The sequence below is a fragment of the Aptenodytes forsteri genome, unplaced genomic scaffold, assembly GCF_000699145.1.
Source record: "Aptenodytes forsteri isolate BGI_AS27 unplaced genomic scaffold, ASM69914v1 Scaffold91, whole genome shotgun sequence".
Lineage (NCBI taxonomy): Eukaryota > Metazoa > Chordata > Aves > Sphenisciformes > Spheniscidae > Aptenodytes > Aptenodytes forsteri.
In genome coordinates, this window is record NW_008794115.1 from 727,628 (window position 1) to 754,547 (window position 26,920).

The following is a 26,920-nucleotide window of genomic DNA, read 5'->3' on the forward strand; positions in this document are numbered from 1 at the left end:
CGGCCGCCTGGAGGGTAGGCGGGGGCGGCGCTGGCGTCCTTCTCGACAGGTCGTGCTCCAGCTGGCTGCTTTACGGGCGTGTCTCAAGAGCGGTGTTTCTCCTGGGGAGTCGGTCGTGGCAGACGCACACGCTACCCGACTAACTCATTCGCAGCAGGGAGAGAAGTCGGGCCAATCTCGAGTAGAGGCTTTTCTCGACAGGTCGTGCTCCAGCTGGCTGCTTTACGGGCGTGTCTCAAGAGCGGTGTTTCTCCTGGGGAGTCGGTCGTGGCAGACGCACACGCTACCCGACTAACTCATTCGCAGCAGGGAGAGAAGTCGGGCCAATCTCGAGTAGAGGCTTCTTCTGCTTCGATTTTCAGTCGATAATGACTCAGTGACGAATGAAGCACACAAATATCCGGCCGAGGACATGAGTGCGTACGCAGCTGCCAGGACCCAAACATGCAGCAGCCTCGGCCCGGGAGGAGCTTGCTGCGGCCGTGTCGAGAGCTCTGCGCATGCGCCGGAGTGATGCTGTGGCCCTGGCGTGTTTCCGCACGGGCGGAGAGGCCTAGCTGTCGTCTTCTCCGGACCAAACGGGCTCTTCGCGCCGCTGGCGTGTACCGGCCGCAGCGGTCATGGGGAAGCTGAACGTGGTGATGCTTCGGTACCTCTCCAGGGAGCACTTCAGGGTCCTGACAGCGGTGAGCCGGTGGGGAGGCCTGGCGTGGGGGGACAGGCGAGCGGTGAGAGCAGGGGAGGCCTGCCCAGCCCTGCGCGCGGAGTTGCGCATGGCCGGTTAGCTAAGCGGGGTCGGGCAGGTTCCGTGCACGACTGGGTTGGTTGTGTCGCAAGCGGCAGTCAGGCTGCAGGGGAATGGGACGTGCTTCTGTTTTCGCTGCCTTCCCTAGGGTCCGATGTTGGTGTTTCCCGGTGGGGAGGGCCCAGGTCGTGCCGTTCTTTCCTTCAGCCGGCCGCCTCGGAAGGATCGTTAACGGCAGGGCGGTCGCTGGGGCTGCTCAGGTGGTGGCCGCCTAGTAAGGTGCCATCACCAGTTTCTCCACATGTGCCGATGGCTTTTGGCACCCTGTCTAACCAGGAGTGAGCAAAAACTTACCAATGCGTGGCATGCTGCCTTGGCTAGTTGCATGGTAGGCGCAGGCTGCACCAGTTGGCCTGTCTGGTTGTACTGACAGCAGGAGTACTAGTGGAAAGGCAAATTGAGCCATGGTTGTGTAAGTATGAGGAAAGAGTCTCATTTAAGAAATGTAGAATAGCTCCTTCATCCACTCCTGAGACTGAAATCTAATCAGCCATTTATCTTCTGGCCAGTACTGTAGAAGTTTCAAGGCTGAATTATACAAAGAATATCAAGGGGCAGTGATGCATATTAAAGGGTTTGGTGAAGTCATAAAAAAATAATGCGTCCATGAAAAGTGATTTTAGTCTCAAGCGGGATCTGATATTATTTCATTGTTGAACACAGGGGCTAACAAATCTATTTTTATTTACTCTTTTAGGTGGAAATGGGCATGAAGAACCATGAAATAGTTCCTGCTAGCTTAATTGCTTCTATTGCCAGCCTTAAACATGGTGGCTGTAATAAAATTTTGAGAGAGCTGGTGAAGCACAAACTTCTAGCTTATGAACAAACTAAATGTGAGTTTGAATTTTGTGTTGGGCTCCCTCTCTCATTCTGTCCCCAATGCCTCACAGTGGTACTTGCAGAAGTACCACAGCTTGGCACGTATGAGCATCCAGAGCACTTGCTGGCCTTATCTTCTCTTGGACCTACCCTGGGAATATGGATTTGTGCAGCACCAAATGTTGTAGCTGTCTGCTGAGCTGCTGGTGACGAATAAATGATAAAGATGACAGGCAGAAAAGAGATGAACAGTTAACTTTCTTTTTTTCTCAGTCACCAAAGTCATGAAAAATAAAAGAATCATCAGTTAATGCAATATTCAAATGCATACAGGAATCAACCCAAATGAGTTACAGTCTTACAGTACACAAACTGGAGCAGACTGCAAAAGCCTTGTACATTTCACCCCCTCAGAAATGGCTACTGAAGTGTTTTTTATTCCCTGTCATGTGACAAGTAGTAGTTGCGCAGGCCTTTCCCCATTTCCTTCAGCCTTTTAGTTGCATCTGGCTTTGCAAACATAAGGTAGGAATGTTTGGATAGGAAATTCCTATCCTTTTTGTCCCAGTTCTTCAGAGCATTAAGGGTCGCTCTAGATCATCACAACAATCCCAGATTCCTGCTGTGTCTCCTATATGTGTATCTTTCAAAATGCTCCTTGGGTTTTCCCAGGCTATTTAAAGTACTGCCATTGCCTCTGTTAGAGAGGGACTAACAGCATGTCTGTCTTTTGCCCAGTTGTCAGTTTTCATAAAACTTGCAGGAATTTAAACCTCTTTGCCATTCTGTTGAATTGGGCTGATATTAGCCAATGGGTGAAATATTGCTTGGGCGTTGTGTACTGTAAGCTGAAACAAGAAACAAGACTGAACTGAGACTTTATTTTAAATGTAATGTATACGTAACGAGGAATGAAATGGTTTGTATTTTATTCTTACCTAGCTTTCCAGGGTTATCGGTTAACTAATACAGGATATGATTACCTTGCTTTGAAAACTCTGTCTTCCCGGCAAGTCATAAATTCTGTTGGAAACCAGATGGGTGTTGGCAAAGAATCAGGTAATTAAAAAAAACATTTTTAATACTCTTTTTAAGCAAACACAGCTGTAATGTTGCAGATGTTTTGCTAGGAACTAGGTTAAGTTTTTCTCTGGATAGTCATCAATCTGTCAAACACCAAGATTTATGGGTCACTTGTTGAAATGCTGTGTGAGGCTTTTGGCTACATTTGAATATTTCTTCACGAGTGTTGCTCTACTTCGACCATTTTGTCTGATTCTTGGCTCATTGCTTAAAAAGGTGCATTGCAGGCAGATGCTGTTTGTCTTATGCTTTGTGAAGAGTTTTGAACCATTTTAGCAAAAAGATAATTTCAGCTTTTTCATCCCACTTAAAAATAAGATAGTAAAGTGAAATAGGCTCAAAACTATTGGAACACTATCTTGGTTCCTCTTACATTCAAGTAGATTGTAATTTGACCCAGCACATAACTTGTGTAATTGAAGAATGAGAAGGGGATTACTGGGGACAAATAGTAGCAATGAAACATATGCTATTTGGCAACACTGTTTAAATTTAGAGGCTAGTCCCTTGGGTTGTCTGTCCACTCAATAGAAAGAAGGCGGTTCTTCCAGAGTGCAATTAAGAACACCAGCATCTGCCCTAGATTTCTGTCGAGGAAAGCTTATATTTGTTCCTTGCTGTGCAGATAGCCTGGGGATGTTAACCTGAGTATAGGAACCTTAAGACCTCCTACTCTGAAAGATGTTTCAGATCACATCAGTATTTCTTCTAATGGAGTACCATGATCTCTTTAACAATAATTTCTTCTTGTTCAGATCTCTAATGTACAATATGTAAATTTAGGTGTCTTTACTCTCTGTAGTAGAACTTGCCATGCCAGAAATAGTGATTGTGAGAAGTGAAATAACAAACTTATCACTGCACTTCTTCGTCAGATACTAGCTTGTTAGATATCATTCATTTCTTAGTTTTATGTCATTATTTGTCTTACAGATATTTATATTGTTGCAAATGAAGAGGAGCAACAGTTTGCATTGAAATTACATAGGCTTGGAAGAACTTCCTTTCGCAGTCTGAAAAATAAACGCGACTACCACAAGCACAGACATAAAATGTCATGGCTGTATTTATCCCGGCTAGCAGCAATGAAGGAGTTTGTCTATATGAAAGTAGGTGGTCATTCACACAATATCAGCAATGGTGTAATAGACTGGAAGATACTTTTGAGACTGTCTTTTGATCAGTTCATATTTGCAGTACTGATAGGATTTATGCTTTTTTTTTTTTTAACTAATGGACTTAAAGTATATGTTTCAGAGAATTTCAATGCTATATGTTTTGTATACTTTCCAATGACAAAATGAAGCTTTGCCGTGGAAGTCATGTGGAACAGAATCAGATGTCATGAGAGAATTTCAGAGGAATGTTATTATTTATAGATAATTTATATATCACCAGTTCTGCTGTTTTTCCTGTAAAAGTTATTGCATAAGCTTGCAAAAACACCTTAAAAAATAAGGACATTTACAGTTACTTGTCAGAATTATTCTTTTTTGTTGTTGTTGTTCAGCTGTCATTTGGTTTTGGTTTTAATTCATTTATTTACTTTTTAATTTACCGTGTTTTCACTTGTTGCTGTGCTGTTGAGGGAAATCTTTCAGTCGAGAGTGGTGTTCTGATCTGAAAAGGCATGCTTTCTTCTATACTTTGGGAAAAGATTTCATTTCCAAGCATATATTGCTGCTCTTCGAGTTCCAGATTTTTCGACCAAAAATGCAAATCTTATATAGTGATTGAAAGTTGATAGTGGAAAATTAATTATTTATTTAAAAAATACTTTTCCTTTCTCCTTTTGTGCTGTTCAACAGTACTATATACATTAAATATTATTTTCTTGTTTATCTTAAAAAAAACCTTGATAGGTTCTACCAGTGGCCTCCACAGAGAGAGAAAGAACTATTACCATCAATTAGAACCTCTATATTGGTTCAGTTGGTCCAACTGGTGAAGCATTATGTGGTCAGGACTTGTATATATAGTCATGGGGGTCAGCTTCCCTGAAAAGACAGTTGAGGGAGGATTAATTGTGTGCTGAAAAGTGATAGTAGTGTAATATTTAAGTAACAAAAGATGTATTTATGTTGCTTTAACTTAGAACTCTATCTTAGAAAAATTCACTGGTAACAAGAGAATGAGTAAAAAGAGGATGAACCCATAAAGAAGTTGAGTGGATCAAGTGAATGGCTAAATTTGCATTAGAAAAGGCAAACAGGAGAGCTTTAAAGATTAACCAAACGTAGGTCACAATATTTTGATGTGGTGTAATGCTGGTTATTAATATTTAAGAATGAACTTTGGTCTTACAGCAACTGAGCGTGGATTAACTAGTCAGGCAGAGCTGCATTGGCAGCAACTTAGTGTGGAGTTTTTTTCTGATGCCTGACACTGTATTCCCAGTTATCTGCTACTGGTTACTTAGGCTAAAAGACCAGATATGATTCTGTCATTTTTCCGTTCAGTTGTGTTTTTCTTCCAGGTGGATGATAATTAAACTGTAGACAATATAGCAGCGTGCTTAGTGTCTAAACTTATGAATTTTATTTGTCTTTGCAGTGAAAGTTCAAATGGCTGTTATGCTGTCTTCCTTCCTAAGCATGTGGTTTGATGTTTCCAGTTAGCATTTGAGTAATGTCTGCTGCTTCCACAATAATATTTATTGCTTAACTTAGATGGGAGTTTGTCAATATATGTAAAGTTTTCTTAACTATTTAATTTTGACTTTTCAATGTGTTGTCTCTTTCTAGGCTTTGCATGACAGAAAATTTCCTGTTCCGAAACCTGTAGACTACAACAGGCATGCAGTTGTTATGGAACTTATTGATGGCTATCCTTTGTAAGTACTGAAGCATGAATTCTCTGTGTTACAGAAACCCTAACAATGTTAGGTTCAGTAAGGTAACAGAGTTAGGTTTTTTCCTTGTCATGTGAGTGAATTCTGATTTCACCGTGCTGAATAATGCTCTCTAGCCCAGACTCACTGGCATTCTACTTCATTATAGTCTTGCTTCCCTTATCTCTTTATTCAGAGAAATTGGGGTTTTTTTAGTCAAAAAAACCTGGTGAAATAGACTAATTTTTTAAGTAAGGAATACATCAAAAGAGCAGTGTGACACAGGTTAGTACTGCAACTGTTTTCTACACAGAAGTAGCATATTCTGTACGTTATTGGATATATACAATATTGAATATTATATCCTACACATTCTGAGCTCCAGTTCATGATCCTTGCTTTGGTAATTTAGGTTAAGTTTATAACTCACTGTTTCAGAACTTCTTCTCATATTTATATAGAATACTATGCATAATCTGGTTTTGCTTCTTCAAGGAAGATTACTTCGCTTGAGTTGTTCAACATCTAGAAACATGAAATATCATTGAAGTTTGTATGTGAAGGGATGGTTTCTTCTCTTGGCAGAGCAGAATGCGAAAGGCCTATATACTTGATGTAATGTAGAATAACCTAGGTGCTTATCCAAAGATTTAAAGTGTCTAGTTCTAGAACAAACCAGTCCATGCTCTTGTATAGTAACCAAGATCTAAAGTGGGCAGTTTAATCAAAAGGGAATTAACCCCAAGGTATAACAGTTGAAGAGTAACATGGAAGAGACTTCATTATATTCTGTCTCCTCACCTTCATTTGTTAAATAATTCCACATCCATCATGTACATGGAGTACTTCAAGTTCCATGTGGACACCTGCAGTGGAATTTTATCATGCTCTCCCTGTTTTGCGATTATAACCTGAAGGAGATACGTAGTGGATGAGAATTATTTCAAATATGCCAAGATCAAAGAATCACCAAATAGCTGAGGTTGGAAGGGACATCTGGCAGTCATCTGGTCCAAACACCCTGCTCAAGCAGGGCCACCTACAGCCTGTTGCCAGTTTTCCTATTGTCCATTGCCCAAGCTGAAAAACTAGTGTGGCACTGGTGACTTATGGTAAACAGTTGTTATACTGTCTTTGACAAGTACAAGGTTATGCAAAGTTCCTGCCAAATTGGACTTAGTTTTTCCTAGTCTACCTACTTTATTTTGCATCTCACAGAATCACAGCGTGGTTGAGGTTGGAAGAGACCTCCAGAGGTCATCTGGTCCAACCTCCCTGCTTGAGCGGGGCCACCCAGAGCTGGTTGTCCAGGTCTGTGTCCAGATGACTTTTGAATATCTCTAAGGAGGGAGACTCCACAACTTCTTTGGGCAACCTGTGCCAGTGCTCAGTCACCCTCACAGTGGAAAAAGTGTTACCTATGTTCAGGCAGACCCTCCTGTGTGTCAGTTTGTGCCCATTGGCTCTTGTCCTGTCACTGGGCACCACTGAAAAAAAGCCTGGCTCTGTCTGCTTTGCACCCTCCCTTCAGGTATTTACATACCTTGATGAGATCCCCTTGAGCCTTCTCTTCCCCAAGCTGAACAGTCCCAGCTCTCAGCCCTCTCATGTAGGAGAGATGCTCTAATCCCTTAATCATCCTTGTGACCTTTTGCTCGACTCTCTCCAGTATGTCCATGTCTCTCTTATACTGGGGAGGCCAGAACAGGACACAGCACCAGTGTTGAATAAAGGGGAATGATCACCTCCCTCGACCTGCTGGCCATGCTTTGTCTAATGCAGCCGAGGATACCATTAGCCTTCTTTGCAGCAAGGGCACATTGCTGGCTCACATTCAACTTGGTGTCCACCAGGACCCCCAAGTCCTTTTCCTCCAAGCTGCTTTCCAGCTTGCTACTTCTCAGTGTGTTCTGGTGCATGAGGTTGTTCCTCCCCAAGTGCAGGACTTTGCACTGCTCATTGAGCTTCATGAAGTTCATGCTGGCCCATTTCTCCAGCCTATTGGGGTCCCTCTGGATGGCAGCACGACCCTCTGGCATATCAGCCACTGCCAGTTTGGTGTCGTCTGCAAACTCTGCCCCATCCAGCTCATTAATGAAGATGTTAGGACTGGAACCATTTTTGACTGGTGGGTTACACTGCTAGTCACTGACCTCCAGCTAGACTTTGTGCCCAGCCATTCAGGCAGTTTTCAATCCACTTCACTGTCTGCACATCCAGACCGTACATCAATAGCTTTTCTATGAGAATCTTATGGGAGTCCAGGTAGGTAATATCCACTGCTGTCCCTCCATCTAGCAGGCCAGTCACTTCATCACAGAGGTTTATCAAGTTGGTCAAGTATGACTTCTCCTTGGTTAAGTTGACTACTCTGGATGATTTTCTTGTCCTTAATATGCCTGACAGTGGTTTCCAGGATTAGCTGCTCCATCACCTTCCCGGGGCTTGAGGTGAGGCTGACCAGCCTATAGTTCCCTGGGTCCTCCTTCTTGCCCTTCTTGAAGATGGGAGTGACATTTGCCTTTCTCCAGTCTTCAGGTGCTTCTCCTAGTTGCCATGATTGATCAACAGTTATCAAGAGTGGCCTTGCAGTGACACCTGCCAGCTTCCTCAGTGCTCGGGGGTACATCCCATCAGGGTCCATGGAGTTATGTATGTCCAGCTTGCTTAAGTATTCCCTGAACTGATGCTCCTCCACCAAGGGTGCTTCTTCCTTGCTCCAACCCTTGTTCCTGGTCCCTGGGAGCTGAGATTCCTATCTTGGAAGATACCAATTAACATGACTTCCAAATTCAAAGAGCAAGTGGGACATTTTATGATAGAGACCTGTGGCTATGAGAAGTGTCACCAATTAATTTTGGTACGAGTATGAAAGTGTTCAACAGGAGCCTTTTACAGAGCTGCTAGACTTCCATTGTTTGTTCTTTGTATTGTAAAAATGATCCATTCTCATAATACTGTAGTGCTGCATTCAGACCAAAATATTTCACGTGATAACTGTAAATGCTGACCACTTCTTGACAGTTTGTGGTACAATAAGATAACTGCCTTTTTACTTAGTTTGTTTCTAAAGAGAAGGTGATTTGTGTTTTGTCACTTAAGGTACTTTGCTTTCTGAGGTATACGTTCAGGAATGCTTTAAGCTTTTTTCTTACCCCTCCCGCCCCCCCCCACCTTAGTCTAGAAAATAGATTTTTGTAAACGAGTATGTCATGGGGCTTTTGAATTTGAATAGAGGAAGACCTAGTTCCTACTGAGACCATAAGATTACCTAAAACAGGAGAGACATAAAAATTTATGAATCCATTATTTAAAAAAGCATTATGCCGATGCCTGATGGGAGACAATGAGCATAAGTTGAAATGAGATTTAGCCTGGATAAGGAGAAATTTTCTCCCATTGAGGACAGTGTGGCAGTGGCACAGGGTGTTTGGGGAGGTTGCACAATCTGTCTCCACCCCTGGAATTTTTCAGGCCCCAACTAGACAAAGCCCTGAGCAATCTGGTCTGATCTCCGAGTTGACTCAGCTTTGAGGAGGGTATTGGACTAGAGACCTGAGGGCCCTTTTAACTTGAATTACACTGTCATTTTGTCGGATGTATTTCATATGCTTTGTCTATATTTTTAAATAAAGTTTTTCAAAGTTCAGAATATTTTATTTCATTTAACTTTTCAGGTGCCAGGTGCACCACGTGGAAGATCCTGCCTCTGTCTACAGTGAATTAATGGATCTAATTGTAAAACTTGCTAATCATGGTTTGATTCATGGTGATTTCAATGAATTTAATCTCATATTGGATAACGATGACCGTGTCACTATGATTGATTTCCCTCAGATGATATCAACATCACATGCAAATGCTGAATGGTAGGTTCAAACTTAAAAGATGTTTTCAAAGTAAATCTGACAAGTGCTGATGACAGCAAATAGTCAACCATGAGTTATTTCCATAAGCCTGTTTCTGATTCTTTTTCTACCATTGTTGTCATGCAGCACAAACAACGTTCCAAACATAGTTTGATTTATGAATCAGTAGAAATATATCTTTAGGATAAATATGTAATTAATTGCTTCTCAGAGAGAATGATGTTGTTCAGTTAAGGAATGCTTAGAAATAAACTTGCATGCAGTTTGTCTCCCTAGCCTTTTGTCTTGGGATCACTAATAGAAGTAATTTTCAAATAAAATCAGTAAAAGACAAGAAATGTAGGGTAAAAGTTTGTCATTGCAGTAGACGTCATTACCTTGATTTTGTGTTTGTAGAATTATGTTTTTTTTTTTACAGGTATTTTGACAGAGATGTTAACTGTATTAAGGAATTCTTTAAGAAACGCTTCAACTATGAAAGTGAGCTCTTCCCAGCATTCAAAGACATCAGGTAGAAACTGCCAGATGAATTTGAGTTCTCCTATTTGTGGTGTTTGTGCTGGTTTTGTGAGAAAAATGGGTGCCTGTGAGAGATGCTTGTAGGAGAAATAAAAAAAATAGGCCCAACTATGCAATTTTAAATTATATTTTTGTCATTCCTATTGTGTTTTCTTCAACCAAAGTTACTGTAAGTGGTTTCCAAAAGCTAAAGTGTGTTTTAAAACCTGCTGCTGCCTCCTTTGTCTTTCCTCTTGCAGCTAAGGAAGAGAGATCAATCCGAAAGCTTGATCCAAATGGTAAATATCTAGGAAATATTAACAGTGATGCAGAATCAGTTTCTCCCACTTCTCAAAGCCTGTTTGACAGTTCTAGTATATTGAAGATTAATTTGGGTTTTCATTTTAAATTTATTTTTAAAATGCTAGTAAATATGGTGACTGCCTCTTTAAACATTATTATGTTCAAAGTTTTTCTCCTAATGTCTTTTTGTCCTTTTTGAAAAGTAAAGTAATTTTTCACTTCTTTTAAGACTGAAGCTGTTGCAATGAAGATGATTTTATTTCATTCTGAGCGCTTTTCCAAAGGGGTACCACACTTGAATCACTCTGTGTGTCAGTGTACCCTTTTTTCTTCTGTTTGCTTAAAAATAATTTGAACTTAAAGCCAAATTGTATTCCTGCTAAAATAAAATAATTTCCTGTAAATAAACAAACAAATAAATGCTGGTTATGGAGACGGAATCATCTTCTGTAGAAGTTTGCTTCTCTTGGGTCACATTCTGTTAATACTTTACCTAAAGCTCAGCACTATCATGTGGTGTTCTATGTGTTTCAACAGAGTATATCCTGTTTGTTAATAGTATGGGTAATTAGAGTCTAGCTTGATTAGTATTTTTAATCCAAAATGTAGCATATTGGTAGCTTGATGATTTAGCATATTAAAAGAAAACATACTTCTTTCACAGGAGAGAGTGTTCTCTTGATAGAGAGATTGCTGCCAGCGGTTATGCAAAAGAAATGCAGGAAGATGGTGAACTGCTTTACCCACCAGGTTCTGATGAGGATGATAGTACAACAGAGGTATCAGAATTTGTAGAAGATGCTGAGAATAAGCTCGACTTCTTCAGCAAAGATAAAGAAAACAATGCAGACTTCATGTATGAAGTGGGTGATTCCTCTGAAAGCAGAACCTCTGACGACTTTATGTATAACAATGAAGAGGCTGATACAACTGAAAGTAGTGAAAATACACAAAGGCTGAATATGTCAAAGTTGAGTTCAGCCTTAGAAGAAGTTGAAGGGCAAGCTATGCCTTGGAAGTCTGGTGAAGATGCAGGGAGTTCTGCAATTGATTTCTTTGAGGGCAAAAGCATAACTGAAAATGCTGCTGAAGTCGAAAATCAGACAGGTCGAGGAGGGTGCTGTGATGATAAGGAGAATGGAGACAAATGCCCTGATCTGGTTGACTTGTCAACTTTAAATGAGAAATTTAGGCATTACAGGTAAAGATTCATATTTACTATCTAGGAGTGTGGTTCCTCCCCCCAGTAAACGTAAAGCTTTCAAGTAGCTCAAAAAGGACTACTCTTCAGCTAGCCTTGTTTAAATTGAAGACTAAAAATTAAATTTATTTTTAAAACATTGCAGTGAATATATTTCCTATTGGTCTCATGATAGGTAACCTGTTGATTGGTACTACATACGTAATGCTTCATATGTAATGTGTGACAGATCAGTTGTCCAGCTGTGTAGTAGTATCTAATGAGAGAACAGGTCTTGGATTTAATTCATAGACCAACCTATTTCCTGTGGTGGAATTTTCTTCCCTTTTTCTTTATTTCTGTTAATATTGGTAGTGAAAGAGTTCTTGATTAAAATACTGCTTCTAAATAACTTTTATGAATAAATCTGTAATTTGAATGCTCTGTCTCAAAGTCAAATTATTCCGCTGCACATTCAACTGAAGTTAGCAAGAACAAGCTCCTTGGAATGTATTATTCAAATATATTGTACTGTGTGTGGTTCTAGCTTTTAATTCCTTTCCTGACATACCTAGAAATTCTTGCTTACCTTCAAGCTAGCCCCTTGTATGTGAAACTCCTGAGTTTGCCAGCCCACCACATACATGGAGGTATATACCAAGCTTATACTCCCCCTCCTCTGCTTTTGCTTTTTACTGAAATGACTTGTCAAGACATCATGCAAGATCTGAAATATTTTTGTTTAGTGGTCTGAAACTTCTTTTCCTGTGCTTGGTATACATGTAGCTGTTGTGCAACAAATTCTTCCTTTCATAAAATGCCTGTTTTGAACAACTAGTGTTAATATTTAAAATGTAAATGTTCTGTAGTACTTGCATGTTCTCTTGAGAGTTCTCAGATTATATCTCAAAAAGTTAAGACTAAAACATGATGCTCGTAAAGGCAAAGGATGTTTATCTTGCTAGTGGAATAAAATATTGATTTATGTATTTTAGAAATGAAGAGAGTATCGTTCATATTGCTGAGCACAGAACAAGGACTAAAAGTATCACATCAGTCAGAAGTGTTGGGAGCTGTTCAACTATTCCAGCGGTAAATATTACTGTTACTATGTTATTATCTAGTTTACTCTCAGACCATGTTAAATTGCACATAGTTAGTACGTATTTGTAAAAATGCTACCTAGAATTAATTACCTTTAAAAAGGCTGTTAGCATGAACCTCTCTGGTTTGCATTTCCATGCCCACAGGAAAATAGGACTGATACTTCTGTAACTGTTTACAGGGAATGATTTCCAGCACCTTCCTTCATGTATTGCCCTTTGCCCTTTCACCGAAGTTCTACATCAGCATTAAGGAGACTCATTTTGCCAATAATAGGCTAATGTATGTTAATGCACTAAGATATAATCAATTCATTCATTTCTGTTGCTAGCCACAATTAATATTTTTTTTATCTTAAAAGTGGATGCTTGAGTCAAGATTTAATTTGGCCTTTCTCACCTGTCGTCTTAGAGATTTCTTCACACTCTTTTCTGAAACATTTATAAGAACTTACTTCAGTAGTGATTTCTTTGGCAATATGAATTTATTTGACTTTCTGCATTATATAAATCAGAACATTTTACAGCAGAACTTAAGGTCTTTTTCTTCAACCCTAGACTATACACTAGTCAGTATGGCTACCACTGTCGCATTTTTAAAAGTGCATTTTAATTTTAAAGGGAAGAAAGTCCAATGTTCTTTATTAGTTATAAAATAGTATTGTACAAAACAGGAAGAAACTTCTTTCAGTTGACAGCTGATCGATGAGGTATTTTTTTAGTTAGGTCAGACTACATACTTGCCATTGTAAATATGGGTACCTATGTTCAGTCTCATTTTCATTTACAGTTAGGAGCAGAAGCTGTGAAAAATCTAGTTTGGGGAACATGTTGGTGTAGTTTCAGCTCTTCCACAACATGTACCAAAAGTAAATATGTACTTTTTCAATTTGTGTCTTTTCAAGGCATTTCTATTGCCTAATTAGAGCTAGAAATACTGTATCTGAAACCTCTAGTGCTGGCGAGAGTAATTTTTTATTTTTTTTTTTTTTTTTTAAACTTAAGACTTGATCTTCCTCATTTACAGTCTTTTCAGTCTGCTACTTACTGCTTCAGTACTTTCCTAACAAAGGCTTTGCTACTGTCCTATTAAGTGATGTGTTATTCTGTGAAGCAACCTTGCTTTACAGAAGATGCCTGTCAGTGGCTATAATATTCATGGAATAGTTGGCTGCTTTACTCTTTCATGTTTGGATATTTTTTTTTTTTTAAGATAAGTGTTTTTAAGGTAAGTATTTTAAAGTTACACCAATAACCAATAAAGTTACATGTGTAAATAAATGTTAAGGAATAGCAAGTTTGCATCTTGTCTAAGACATTTTTACAGGACCTCATGCAAGAAAAAAAACCCAAATTTGATTTTTATCATCACAGTTCTTATTCTAGGGGATGGCATTGTGTCTTCTTAAGGAGACAAATAATTAGGTTAAAACTATGGGACGAAGTAAACAAAAGCCAGGATGACCTGCCAGGAATTCCCTAGCTTCTGGTCCATGCAATCTTTTTTTTTAGGTTTTTTTTGAGTTTGTTAATTTATTTGTGCAGAATTTAAAAAAAAAAAAAAATTAGTGCTACTAAGTCCTATAAAGGAAATTACTTGAAATTGTACTCCTGTACACCACTTGGTGGTAGCAGTGGTTGTTATGTAGCTATAGAAACCTTTTCGAGTATTTAGTGGATGTATGTTTATATATATATATATATACACAGACACATAAAACGTGTTAAAAATATGTAAATGGCATGTACATACCTAATTTTCTGTACTAAAAGAAAGATAGAATCACTTTAGCAGAAAAGCTTTCAAGAGATTCAGCTTTTCCTGCACCAATTTACCTTGCATAATGCTTTCACTTACATGCTTTTATGCAGAGAAAAATAACGTTTCTGCCCATTGCTGAATTGCTTTAGTTTTTGCATGTTAGAGCTAAAGAAATTATATAAAGAGCTATTTGTAACATAAGAAAATAATTACAAAACTAAAAATGCAAAATAATGGCACTGCAGTAAGATCCACTGGGCTGCTTAGAGCTGATTCCTGTTATTGCTGCTAGTATTTATTTGTTGTTTATGCAGCTTGCTTTCTGCTCAGTGTTGCTGAATTGCTTTAGTTTTTGCATGTTAGAGCTAAAGAAATTATATAAAGAGCTATTTGTAACATAAGAAAATAATTACAAAACTAAAAATGCAAAATAATGGCACTGCAGTAAGATCCACTGGGCTGCTTAGAGCTGATTCCTGTTATTGCTGCTAGTATTTATTTGTTGTTTATGCAGCTTGCTTTCTGCTCAGTGAAGAAAACATATTAAAACATAAGCAGATTTTTAAATTAATCACACAAACGAATTCATATAGGCATATATAAACAATACCGGTAATAGCAGTAGGTACAGTCATAACTTGGAGACTATACCAAGAAGAGAAAGCATCATGAATTTTTGAAAACCAACTATTCTACATGAAGTAAGGTATCTTTCTGTGCTTGTACAAATCTTTATATGCACTGATGTAATTTAATTAGAGGAAGCAATGTGAATGATCAAAAATTTAAATAAGAAAATGTAAATCTGTTTACTCTGAAGCATTTCTCAGTATTTGCTTACATTTAGGTTATGAAGATGGAAAAACTAGTGAGTCTTTTCACCATGTGCTGTGGTTGAGCAACAGAATTTGGTGAATTTACATTATGATTACATGTCAAAGACTTCTGGTATCCATCTTGCAAAATTTCTTCTAGCAAGTTTTGTATAAAATGTGAAAGAAGTCATCTGTCCTGGAACAGAGTGGGAGAAGTACAGAAGCCTTCTTTCAGGGTTCTGCCTATAGAAAACACAGAATGACAGATGCTTTATTGGCAAAAGAAAAACATCAGTGCAACAGTTAAAATTAGTTCTGATCATTTTTTCTTCAGGAATATTTTTCAAGGAGAATCTACAATTTTTATTTCCAAAGACTTACAGTTAAATAAAGAGTGCTACTAAGTACCCAAGGAAAGAAGGACACGTCACATGCAACTGTTTCTTATCCACATTTTGACAGTCAGCCTGCATGCGACATAACTTAGGAAACTGCTGTTCAGGTGGTTCCTTAATTATTACAGGATTCCTGCTGAAATCAGGATTGAGTAATTGGATTCATTGACTACCTTGTGTTTTGTTACTTTAGTTGTATTAGTCATAGCAATTCTTAAAGAGCATAACTTGCCAAAATTATGCTTTCTGGTTCCTGTTTTACTCTCTACCAACTTACTACTTCATATGCTACAGTGGAGTTGATAGTACAATCAACAAAGCACAACAAGGCAACTGAAATTGGGGGACATGTAAAGGAAATGTAAATAGATGGATATTTTTCCTCTTGTCCAGTTATTTGGACAGCAGCAGATCTTTTATTAAGGGCAGATTTATTCCTTGGTATGATTTTTTTTAATGCTTTATTAATTAGAATAAAAATAAGACGCTTCTTTGGAATTTCCAACAAGATATGATTCCGTCATGATTAAATAGAAAGATGAAAATAATTTGATTTCTCTTTTTCTTCCAAGACAAGATATGCAAGTATGCATTCAATATCAGTGCAGTGGCTTGAGCTGGGATCATTTTCCAAATGACAAAATCACTGCCACAATCTACTAAATCATGGCTGGGTTTTTTTTTTTTTATTATGGATAGCTGTTGCCATCATAATGGAGAGCAGAACTCAGAATGAAAACATAAGTGTAAATAACAGATGAAATTTCGTAAAACTACTGCAGTTCTATGGAAATAACAGTTGCTGTTGCTGTTTCAATACTTTCGCAGTAGAGGCATGAGACAGTCCTGACCTTGTGAATCTCAATAGGAGAGTGCCTTACAACAGGGGGAAACTGGAGGAGGAGTTGTAAATCACTCCTGACTGCCCCTCTTTTTTAGCCACACTTGTGGTAAAGAGTTGTTTTCCATTAGAATCAGATCTTTGTAATCCAAACTTTAGAAAAACCAGGGTGCTAAAAAAAAATAGGCACAAACCAAGTAATTACTGCAAGATATGAAATTTTCTATTGGTCGGTTGTTTTTGGGTTTGGTTTTTTTTTGACTTAAAAGACATTTGTCAAATCTTCAAGCACCAAATATTATCAGCTTTCACATTTTTGTAGAAGGCATGTGTTTTGCACCAAGAGTTGCTGGTGCTTTATGATCCCTGTAAGAAAGATGCTTAAACTCCGTAAGGTATGATTTAAAATGCTGTTTATTAGAGCTAAGACTGTCAGAAGAGAATAGCATAGATAATCCCACACCCCTTTGGATGCTGGGAGACCTGGGGGTGTAGCATTGAACAGGACTTCCAACCCACATGCAGCACACTGTGCAGACCTTGTCCATAGCAGAGAATCTCTTTCCAGTCAGTCAAGCTATTTTCAAGCTATTTTATTATTTTCTTACAAGGAAACAACTCTGTTCATCATTTGTACAGTCAAGCTGAACTGATGTTCACATGAGAGCTTCTTGCTGCACTTTTAGATAAAGGCACGGCCAGACAGGAGGCCTAATAGCCAGTACTGAGTGGGAGCTGACTTAGTTTATCCTACTGCCAACGGATTTGTGCAGCACAACACAGGCTGGAAGACAACCCTGTACATGCAGCTTAGCGCAACACAGTACAGACCAGGGCTTACTCACGTTAACTCTTGTGAAGATCACTAACTTCTCAATGTACAGAGGTCTTCCGGTTGGGATCATGCATTTTCATGTTGGTACTGAAAATACACTATTGTTTTGCCATGTCTTAGTACTAAATGATCTTCAAAAAGTTCTGATACTCAATTGTTTGTTTATTTGTAGGAACTGGTGAAACAGAAGATAAAACGTCAACTGACCAAACATCAAAAGTCTGCTCTGAGGCAACGGCTACAAAAAGGAGAGGCAAATATTTATACCAAACAGCGTCGAGAAAATATGCACAACATTAAGTCAAGCTTGGATGCAGCTAGTTTCTGGGGATAATTTATTAAAGCTCACGTAGAACATGAGAAAACACATAATGTATACAGTTGAAAGAATTATGCTAATAACCAATAATCTTTTTATATAATGGAGCAATCTCTTCTATACAACCAAGTGTTTTTCTGGAAGTTAATAAACTTTATTCTGGTTGCTAGTGATTTTGGATTGGGGGATTTTGTTTTGTGCTTTTGGTTAAAACCATTGACTGTAATTTGAATTAAATCAGTAGTACTGGCTAAGATCATTTAACAACAGTAATTTCCAACAGTATCTTGTAAATCAATTGTGCTGTATTTGTTTAGATTAAGAATCTTCTATTGTGCAGAGGATTCCTCTTTAGAGGGAAGGAAGGGAAATTTTTAAAACCAGTTTTTGCAGTGACATGAAATTTAAATTTAAAATGTTGCTCTCATGTTATAAACAGATATTTGTTTGGTTTAATTAAAAATCACAAATATGAACCTGATAGCAGTTAGTACTCTAAGATTTCTTTTGTACCTGTACAAACATGAGCAATCCATATGATGAATATGCATTCTTTGAAGCCAACAATTCTCATTTATTTTTTCCTTCACTCCAAAATTTCACATATAAATCTTGCCCAGAAAAATATATAATGTGTTGTACAAACTGACAAGCACTCGGACTTTTAATGTGCCTGCATAGTTACAAATAAATTTAATTCCTTTATATGTAATAACTTACATAAAGTGATGAGGCTTCTGGAACTTCTCTTTTCAAAAATATTACCATGACTTTTACTACTCTATATCCTTGGGGTCTGAAGACCTAGAAGAAAAACAAGTATCTTGGGGTTCTTGGGTTTTTTTATTTTAAGCAAGGTATGTCTAGTAGTAAAATTAAATGGTGTCTATATTTAAATACGTAATAAACTTAAGGAGAGAGTGTTTGTGAACACTGAAGCAAGAGAGAGCAGTTTAAGTTTTTCTTTATTCTTTTTTTAACCTTCTGTCCACTGTATCGGTGCTTGAGATGTGAGGTGGAGCCCTTCTTGGGAAGGACAACTTCGTAGAGCTTAAATTATCAATCTATAGTATCATCTCACAGTGAATGAGTTCTTTTTGGTGTGCAACCTTAAGTCTGTCTTGGTAATGGGTTCCAAAAATATACAAAGGCTGTCCAGTTGATTCAGCACCATGAGAAAAGAAAGGATTATGGAAATCTTTGCTGTTTATTTTCAAAATGTTCCTTTAAAACATCCATTAACTCTTTTAAAGGTATTCTAATGGATGGCTGTAAGTTACCATTTTCATTTACTCTGCCAGACGAGACTCTTCTGAGACTGGAGTTAGCGAGGGAGGAACTAATCCTCAAAGTTACAGCTTAATATATCTTTATTAAGCCTATTTTTTTCCAAAGCAGCAGAATTATCTATCTGAAATATCTAAAGTCATCAAAGGTCACAATGAAGTTTATGCATCGAATGAACTTAAGAGTACTTGCTCCACTTGAATGTCCACATATGAAACAAAGTATTTAGAATGAACTTAGGAAAATGGAGAGGTTAAGACAATAGTGTTACTATCTTAAATTCATATATTCAACAGGAAGGAATGTGTGGGTTATAACAAAATTGGTTTAAAATGTGTTATTTTAATAAGCACACATAAAGTAGTGTTAGTTCATTAATTTGTAACCAAACAAAATTTGAAAATCAGTAAGGAGCAGACAAACATTGTACCATGCACACTCAATATATGCAACAGTATGTTAAAACTTTTAAGTGATACAGGTACAAGGTTGTATAGGAATTTTCCACTGCTGAATCCTAAAAAACTGATTTTTGTTTGGGAACATGGAAGAAAAGATTGTACAGTAGCTAAAGAACACATCTTTACTTTTGGATTTTTTTCTAAGTTAGGAAGACTTTACTGGAACTGATATAAAAGTATTCCGTACCGGCAAAGTAACTCTAGTTGATGTAGTGTATGGCTGCTACAAACAGCCCTCCTATATGAAGGAAAAGTCACACCTGTATAACAGCAGTATATTTGCATGTGTACTTCAGGCTTTTGCCAGCACATCTATGTCTGTCTGTTGATTGGAGTGCCTCTTCAGACCCCTGAACAACTATATGTAAATAGTTTAATTGACTGGCATTTTAATACACTTACTGTACATGGAATTGGAAACTACATTCCAGGAAAATAGATTCAAACTGGGTTAACCTAATACATGACAAGTTTAATTTTGCTTTCTTTTTCATTTTCCACTTGCCATTAATATCAAAGTTGTATTCCTGTTACATAATTGAAAGGAAAGAAAAGCATACTTTTTAGTTAATTCACTGTTTAAACAAAAGTCCACATGCTACTTCCATGGTAATGAGTTTGGAACAACTTTACATCTTTTTTCCTTATATTTTCAGTCTCTCCCTAGAATTTGAGAGTCTTGGGGAGCAAGGGTGTCTCTTTGTTCTTCTGGCAGAAACCAGAACGATCTTTGCTTCAGCCCATCATCAATATCCTGATGAAACAACTCTTTCACTCTTTCTCTCCCTAGCCTGTAGGTGGATGTGTGTAACAGAAGGAAGCAAGAGGAATGAGCCTGTCCGTCTGCCTTTACAGCTAATTAGCTCAGCATACAGCAAAGATAAGCAATCCAGGGAGGTGGACCCTCTGAAGGATCTTGAAGTTAGAGGCAGTGTCTGATTGGCAGATGTGGGGAGATTCTTTAGGAATCCAGTGCATCAATAAACTGCAAAAATTCAGTACAGGACTCAACTAATGCAGGTATGAGGACAGTTTGTGGATGCTTTCTGGAAAAGCAGACCTGAGATGGACAGAACCTTGGAGTCTTTGCAACTTGTGATTGCCCGAGTTCTTCCTCATAGAGACCCTGCCCTGGTATTTAAAGACTGTAAGTACCAAAGATAAGTATCTGACCTCCCTAACAATTCAGTTGCTTTATTTAATTCACGTCTGCTGCAGTCAATATATTAAGACATAGTAGTAATTAATTGGCTTTAGTTTGTGCATATCACAAACTATAATTCTATTTAACTCCGTATCACCTATCTAAGGTAGTGCTGCCGGTTGGGTTTTAAGTTTGCATTTCAGAAGATGATTGATTCAGAACTTCTTAGGATACCTAATTACTTCCTTAGTAACATTCATCTTGTGGTAAAAAATTTTACTACTTGACAGCCTTGGAAAATTTTATGTCACTTCCCTTTCTTTTTCTGGTAGTTCGTCCTGTCCACTTTTTAACCAGTGTTTCTGTAAAACTCCAAAGTATCAAAATCTTAATGCTTATGTTTACACAGATGCAATGTAATATGCTGCTTGTTAATGGAATGTGGGGGTGGGAGTGGTGGGGTTTTTTTTTTCTATCAGACTTGAGCATAAATGCACATTTTTTTTTTAAAAGCATGCCAAAACTGTCCACTTGGTTATTCTATATATATAATTTTTTCATCTTACAAGCTGTATGTACCTGTCCCTTACAAAACATTAGTTCTGAAGTGCTTTTCACTAAGTGCTGCATAATAAACTGGTCTGATGCATCCCTTGAAACAAATGGAGTTGAATGTGACCCGCATATCAAGGAAATATGAGTATTTAAATTTGACTTTATGATTTAAGTAGGGCTATACATGAAATGAAGTGCTATTTCATTAGTAAAGTTTTACAAAACTTACCCCCAGTTCCACAGATTTCACGTGGTGGTGGCTAGAAAACAAAACCAATAATTCTTTTCTATGAATTCAACAAAAAAATATTTTAATTCCTTGGTTTTTACAGTTTCCTCCAGAGATGAATGGGATCTCTTAATTTTGTGTCCCCAAACCCAGTCCTACTTAAACTGTTAAATTAGGAGTCTTCTGGCTGTCATTTCAAGCTAAATCAATCAGTTGTGTAATGTGCAGACAATGCTGGGATAATGTTTGATTTTTTTTCTAAGGATCTTTTTTCCCTTAACATTTAAATCTAATTGTAATCTACTGTAGGACCTGAGGCACAGTGCAGAGGCACTTGTTTAGTCTCCATTCGTCAACAACTATGTTAGAGTTAATAAAATCAGTCTCATACAATCAATTATTTCCTTCTAACTTGCTATGGAAGAAATAAAGTACATGGCTAGTAATGGACCTGGGGTGAAAGCCTGTGTACTTCTGCATTAAACACCTCTACTCACTAAATTCCCATACTGTTAATCACACTGAAAAGTGAGAGACTGCACAAGTAGTTCCCTGGGAATAAGTAGGAATATTCACGTAGAAAGATGCTACTCTCATATGACTGTCATGTAAGGATCCATCCTGAAACTTAGAGTTCAACATCTGTTTCTCAAGCCACCCCTTAGGCAGTTTTTATGCTGCTGGGTAGATTTGTATTACCATTGCAGTCTCGGGACCTTCCAGTAAAGTCTGTGAATGTACATGTATCACAGGACAAAATAATTTGATGGGGGGGAGGGGAGGGAGGCAGGAGGTTAGTCTGGAGGAAGGAGGGCATTCACTTTTCATAAGTTGTCACTGGTAACTGGTTTCTGCAGATCTACTGACAAGGTTTTTATTGAAAATGTATGTACAAGCTGCTTGGACAATGCAGTGACCACCCACAGATCTAAGGGGAAAGATGATTAAGTAGAAACAGAAGTGTAAAAGTGGCTTGGAGTATATTTTTCTTTATATTTTCTGAGGTATGAAAAGAATTTTAAAGGCATTCTAATACCGGTTTAACCTACTGTCACGAATGATTGGAATGCACCTCACTCAAAAGAGAGAAGCAGCAATATGTTTTATTGAGGTAAAATAACAGTTTGACAGTGTTCAATGAATTTGATGGAATTTAACGAAGTTTAACAGGGGTTTGCCATGGTTCAATGAGTTTGATGGCAAGGTTCACCTTATTAATTACTGCATGGAAGAAATGTACAAAGGAAAATTGAGTTACACTCAAGTTAGAATGATTCACACAGGGACCGGATACACAAAAGGGTAAGGAGGACCCTCCCGCAGAGTCACAAGGTTCAGAGTGGACCCCCTTGCTTTCTAAACTCCTCCTCAGAGAGGAGTGTAGGGGCGGCTAGGTCCAAACCTAGTCTCAGACTTGGTAAACGGTTTATGTCTAAGGGATTATATATGTAAAATTTATGTAATGTTTCATTAGCATCAATTCAGCATGCAATCAAAGTTACCAAGACAAAATCAAAGTTACCATACTACAATGTTATGCGTGATATCGGTCGCTTACCAAAGATCTATCGTTGGTAAAAGATCTGTCTGCCTTGAGGAGCAACCTTGAGAGGTGTCCCAGCTCAAGGGGAGATCACCACCATGCAGCCACGCTGCCTAGCAGGGAGACCTCAAAAAAGGCTCGCGTAGGCTGTCATATTTATGGGATAAAGTGGTTGGCTCATAGTCAAATGACATGCGATGGAAAAGGTATGCATGAGACTCCTCGTACCCACAACTTACTTTATTCCTTGATAAATGAGTCTTGGAAAAGCCACCTGCTATTCATGCGTTAATCGCATCTTCGGTGTTCGAAGCTCATATGCATCAATGCTCACTGTGTCACTCTACTCCTTTGTGGGTTTTCAGAGAACAGATTGAAACAAGGTGAGTTCATGCCTGGCTATGGCTTCAGTGTTTACCCCTTCTGGAGCCTGCATGAAACCACCACCAGTCTGGTCAGGGGTTGAGCGCACCCGTCAGACTTACATAGGCTTGAAATCACTGTGAGTGCATGCCACTGACTCTGACTGGTGAAAAACATTCATAGTGCTTTGTGTGTAAAGTCAGATGAGAATTTATTTACATTCTTCTTACCTTCAGTAAAAGGTCAAGTCTAAAAAGATTTAGGTAGAGTTGTCCATCTCATCTGATTTTTTTTAATGGGATTTAAACAATGTGAGCAGCTATTAGTCTGGAAAGAAGATAATCTCATGGTTCCCTGAGAGAGCATGTCCATGGCTCTTACAAACACATTAGTTTCAGCCTTTGCCAGTAATAACCAGGTAAGAATGAAAAGCCATCCAGCATCCACTTTGCTGTACTAACAGCTACCTTTTTTCACAGTGTGAGCTGTATCAGTTTCATATGTAAATTAGACGGAATTTTACTAAGAGGGAAAGAACAAACATCTCAGAGCAAATGGTCTGCTTGCTACCATGCAACACCACATACAACTTTTGTTCCCATTGCAACTAATGGGCCTCTGCTTACTCTGACCCAAAGGCATGGTCTGTGGGGAACGCCTTCATAGAGGACTTTCCCCAGCAGCAGGCAGAGACAGGAGTTTCAAAAGTTCCTGCCTCCCTGGGTGCAGCTGTCAGGAGAAAAAAGTTTTGATATATAAAACAGAGACATGAGTAGGCAGTAGCCTTGCCTATTAAGACTTTTGTTCTTACTATTTGTTCTAAACCTGTGTATTTGAACTGATTATGTTTTGTACTGGAACTTCCAGCCAGCACTAGGTAAAAAACATTTTTTGTCTGAATTAACAGGTTATGGATCTGTCTTTCTCTGAAAAAGTTGTAATCCATGATTTTTGACAAGGACATGGTGTTTACCAGCAGAAGTGGCCTTTTGTATAAAGGTTGCAAGTTCTGCAGTTAGCTAGAAAAACTTAGCCACGCTTCTGGTTTTGGGAAATCTCAATTTGCATATCTATAGGTGTAAAATTTCTCTTCCCTAATAATTGTGTGTGTGCTGAGAGGAACCGGGCCTTGAGTAGTATCTCTGGGCTGCTGTGAAGCATGTCTGGAGTTGCAGTGGCCCTCACATACTGGCATGGCCACACCTGCTGACCCAGGAACATGGAGGGCAAGACTGCAGTATTTGTGACACAGAGCACACAAGCCAGCTGTTAGTCTCAAGGAGGAGACGTGTCAGGCTGCCTACTAACTGGTGGAACAGAAAACATCAGACTGAGACAGTTAACCTGCAGAAAGGCTGTAGCAGGCAACCCCAGGAAGAAAGGAACAGGCAAAGACCTGGAGGATGGAGGAGGATACTCAGGCTAGAACAAGAAGCCCAGCATTCAACTCTTGTAACTGCAAGAATTATGTTTACTTTTTTGCATTTCCCTGATCTGTGTTTATTATGTAGCTTCTGTCTCAGGTAATGCAGGGGTCATAAGGATAACACCTTCTACGACATAGCCCCTGTTTAACCCCAGAGCTAGTCTAACCTGTACACCGACAGAAAAAAAGAAGTGTCCTGATAGCAGGGAAGGAATGAAAAGTATCAGCATGTAATTAATTACTATGTAATTCAATTGTATTTCCTGTGCAGATTAAATTCATCCTCCTTCTCCATACACACTGTGATGCACTGGTGTATTCTAACTTCAGTTCTTTTTTTTTTTTAATGTTCTTTGAGGAAAAATGTGGATACCCAAGCAAGGAAGGAAGCTGAACTCATGAATTTATAATTTTATAAGCCTTCAATTAAAGGCTGAAGTACAAAAGGGTTGTTTTTCTTTTCATATTTCTGTTAGATCTCAGATAATATAAGGCATCATTTAACATGCTACCTTGTTTTTATATCTCATAATATTGTCCATTAACTAAAAAGTAGATTGCTGTTGCATTTCCCACATGTAGACTATATTTGTAGGTTGAAGAAATGGAAAAAAGCCCTTTACCTAATGTGCAATTGTCTGAGTAGAGCCACTGTGGAATGTACTACAGAAAAGGTTTACAGTATTAAGACTGATCTGATGTGATATGCAAGCAAGTCTGTAGGACACCTGAATATATGTCAGAATACAGTTCTTTTAAACACTGTGCAATCAAAACAGATTCTCTGCCAGAAAACACTTACAGCGCAAGTAATGTACTACACTATCCTTATCCCAAATTTTCTGAAATGTATCAGAAAGTATAAAAAAAGTAATTCCAGATTCAATAGTAGATGATGTACTGTGCCGAAAGATTTTCTTTTTCTTCAAATATATGTAATTTTACTGGTTATCTCTTCTCTTAGTTATTTCTGGTTCTTAAGCCAAAGATGAGGTAGTTAAAAAAAAACCTACAAGAATTAAATAGCATCCCATTTTATAAGTTGGAGAGGCAGAAAAAATAACCAGGTATATTCCTAATCCAATAACACAGAAGTCAGTGGAGAGGTTATTAACCCAAAGATTTTGACTCAGGCACTTTATGATCTTAGGAAATAGTAACAAAACTGCCAAGGTTTCTTTTAGGGTTTATTGTTCTTTCTGTTGGTTTTGTTTGGGGTTCTTGGCTGCTGGTGGGTTTTTCGGATGCTTGTTTTTAAGAAATGGCCTGCTTGAAGGTGCTAGAAGATATGAAAGTCTTAGGAAAAATATGTTCACCATCAATGGAGAAGAGTTAGTCCTCATTTTGGTCCTCAGCGATACCACATGTAGAAGGCAAGAGAGGGTGAGACGCAGAATGCAGGGTAGAGAATTATATGGTGTAATGAGTTGACCTTGGCTGGCTGCCAGGTGCCCACCAAGCCGGTCTCTCACTCCCCCTCCTCAACAGGAGAGGGGGAGAAAGTATGATTAAAAGCTTGTGGGTTGAGATAAGGACAGGGAGATCACTCACCAATTGCCATAACAGGCAAACCAGACTCAGCTTGGGGAAATTAATATAATTTATTGCCAATTAATAACACAGTAGGTAATGAGAAATAAAAACAAAACTAAAACCACCCCTCTTCTTCCCAGGCTCAGCTTCACTCCTGACTCTATTACTTTGTACCCTCCGAGTGGCACAGGGGGATGGGGATTGTGGTCAGTCCATAATGTTCTGTCTCTGCTGCCCATTCCTCCTCACGCTCTTCTCTAGCTCCAGCATGGGGTCCCATGCTCTTCCCCATGGGCTGCAGGGGATTCTCTGCTCTGGCACCTAGACCATCTCTTCCCCTCCTTCTTCACTGACTTTGATGTCTGCAGGGCTGTTTCTCTCACATTTTCTTGCTCGTCTTTCATAGCTGCTGCACAGGGATTTTTTTTACCCTTTCTTAAATATGTTATGGAGGCACCACCAGCATTGCTGATGGGCTCAGCTTTGGTGACCAGTGGGTCCATCTCGGAACTGGCTGGAACTGCCTCTGTCCAACATGGGGGCAGCTTCTGGTGTCTTCTCACAGAAGCCACCCCTGTAGCCCCCCTGCCTGCTACTAAAAACTCGCCAGGTAAACACATGGAAAGTGTCTTGATCATTCCATATGGAAAATACCCTGCTGAGGAGCTCAGCTTCCCTGCTGGAGGCCATCAAGGGGGGGTCAGGAGTCAATTCTGAACTGACTCTAAGCAGGTTACGTCCATATAAATCATAGAATCATTTAGAGTGGAAAAGACCCTTAAGATCATCGAGTCCAACTGTAAACTGAACACTGCCAAGTCCACCACTAAACCATGTCCCTAAGCACCACATCTTTTAAATACCTCCAGGGATGGTGATTCCACCACTTCCCTGGGCAGCCTGATACAACGCTTGACAA

General features: G+C 38.8%; 2 protein-coding genes across 2 annotated transcripts in view; both read left to right on the forward strand.

Moving 5' to 3' along the window:
* Positions 1 to 224: 224 nt before the first annotated feature.
* Positions 225 to 17,941, forward strand: RIOK2 (RIO kinase 2). Its single transcript, XM_009275835.2, has 10 exons — positions 225 to 686; positions 1,503 to 1,641; positions 2,570 to 2,686; positions 3,644 to 3,819; positions 5,455 to 5,543; positions 9,218 to 9,409; positions 9,828 to 9,920; positions 10,875 to 11,411; positions 12,386 to 12,482; positions 17,314 to 17,941. Exons 1-10 carry the CDS (start codon positions 621 to 623, stop codon positions 17,473 to 17,475), a joined length of 1,668 nt encoding a protein of 555 aa, XP_009274110.1. The 5' UTR covers positions 225 to 620; the 3' UTR covers positions 17,476 to 17,941.
* A 2,332-nt stretch (positions 17,942 to 20,273) lies between these two features.
* LIX1 (limb and CNS expressed 1) overlaps positions 20,274 to 26,920 on the forward strand; it is a 38,180-nt gene continuing 31,533 nt past the window's right edge. Inside the window, 1 exon segment of the mRNA XM_009275917.1 lies at positions 20,274 to 20,355. Within this exon segment, the coding sequence (XP_009274192.1) occupies positions 20,274 to 20,355 (82 nt within the window).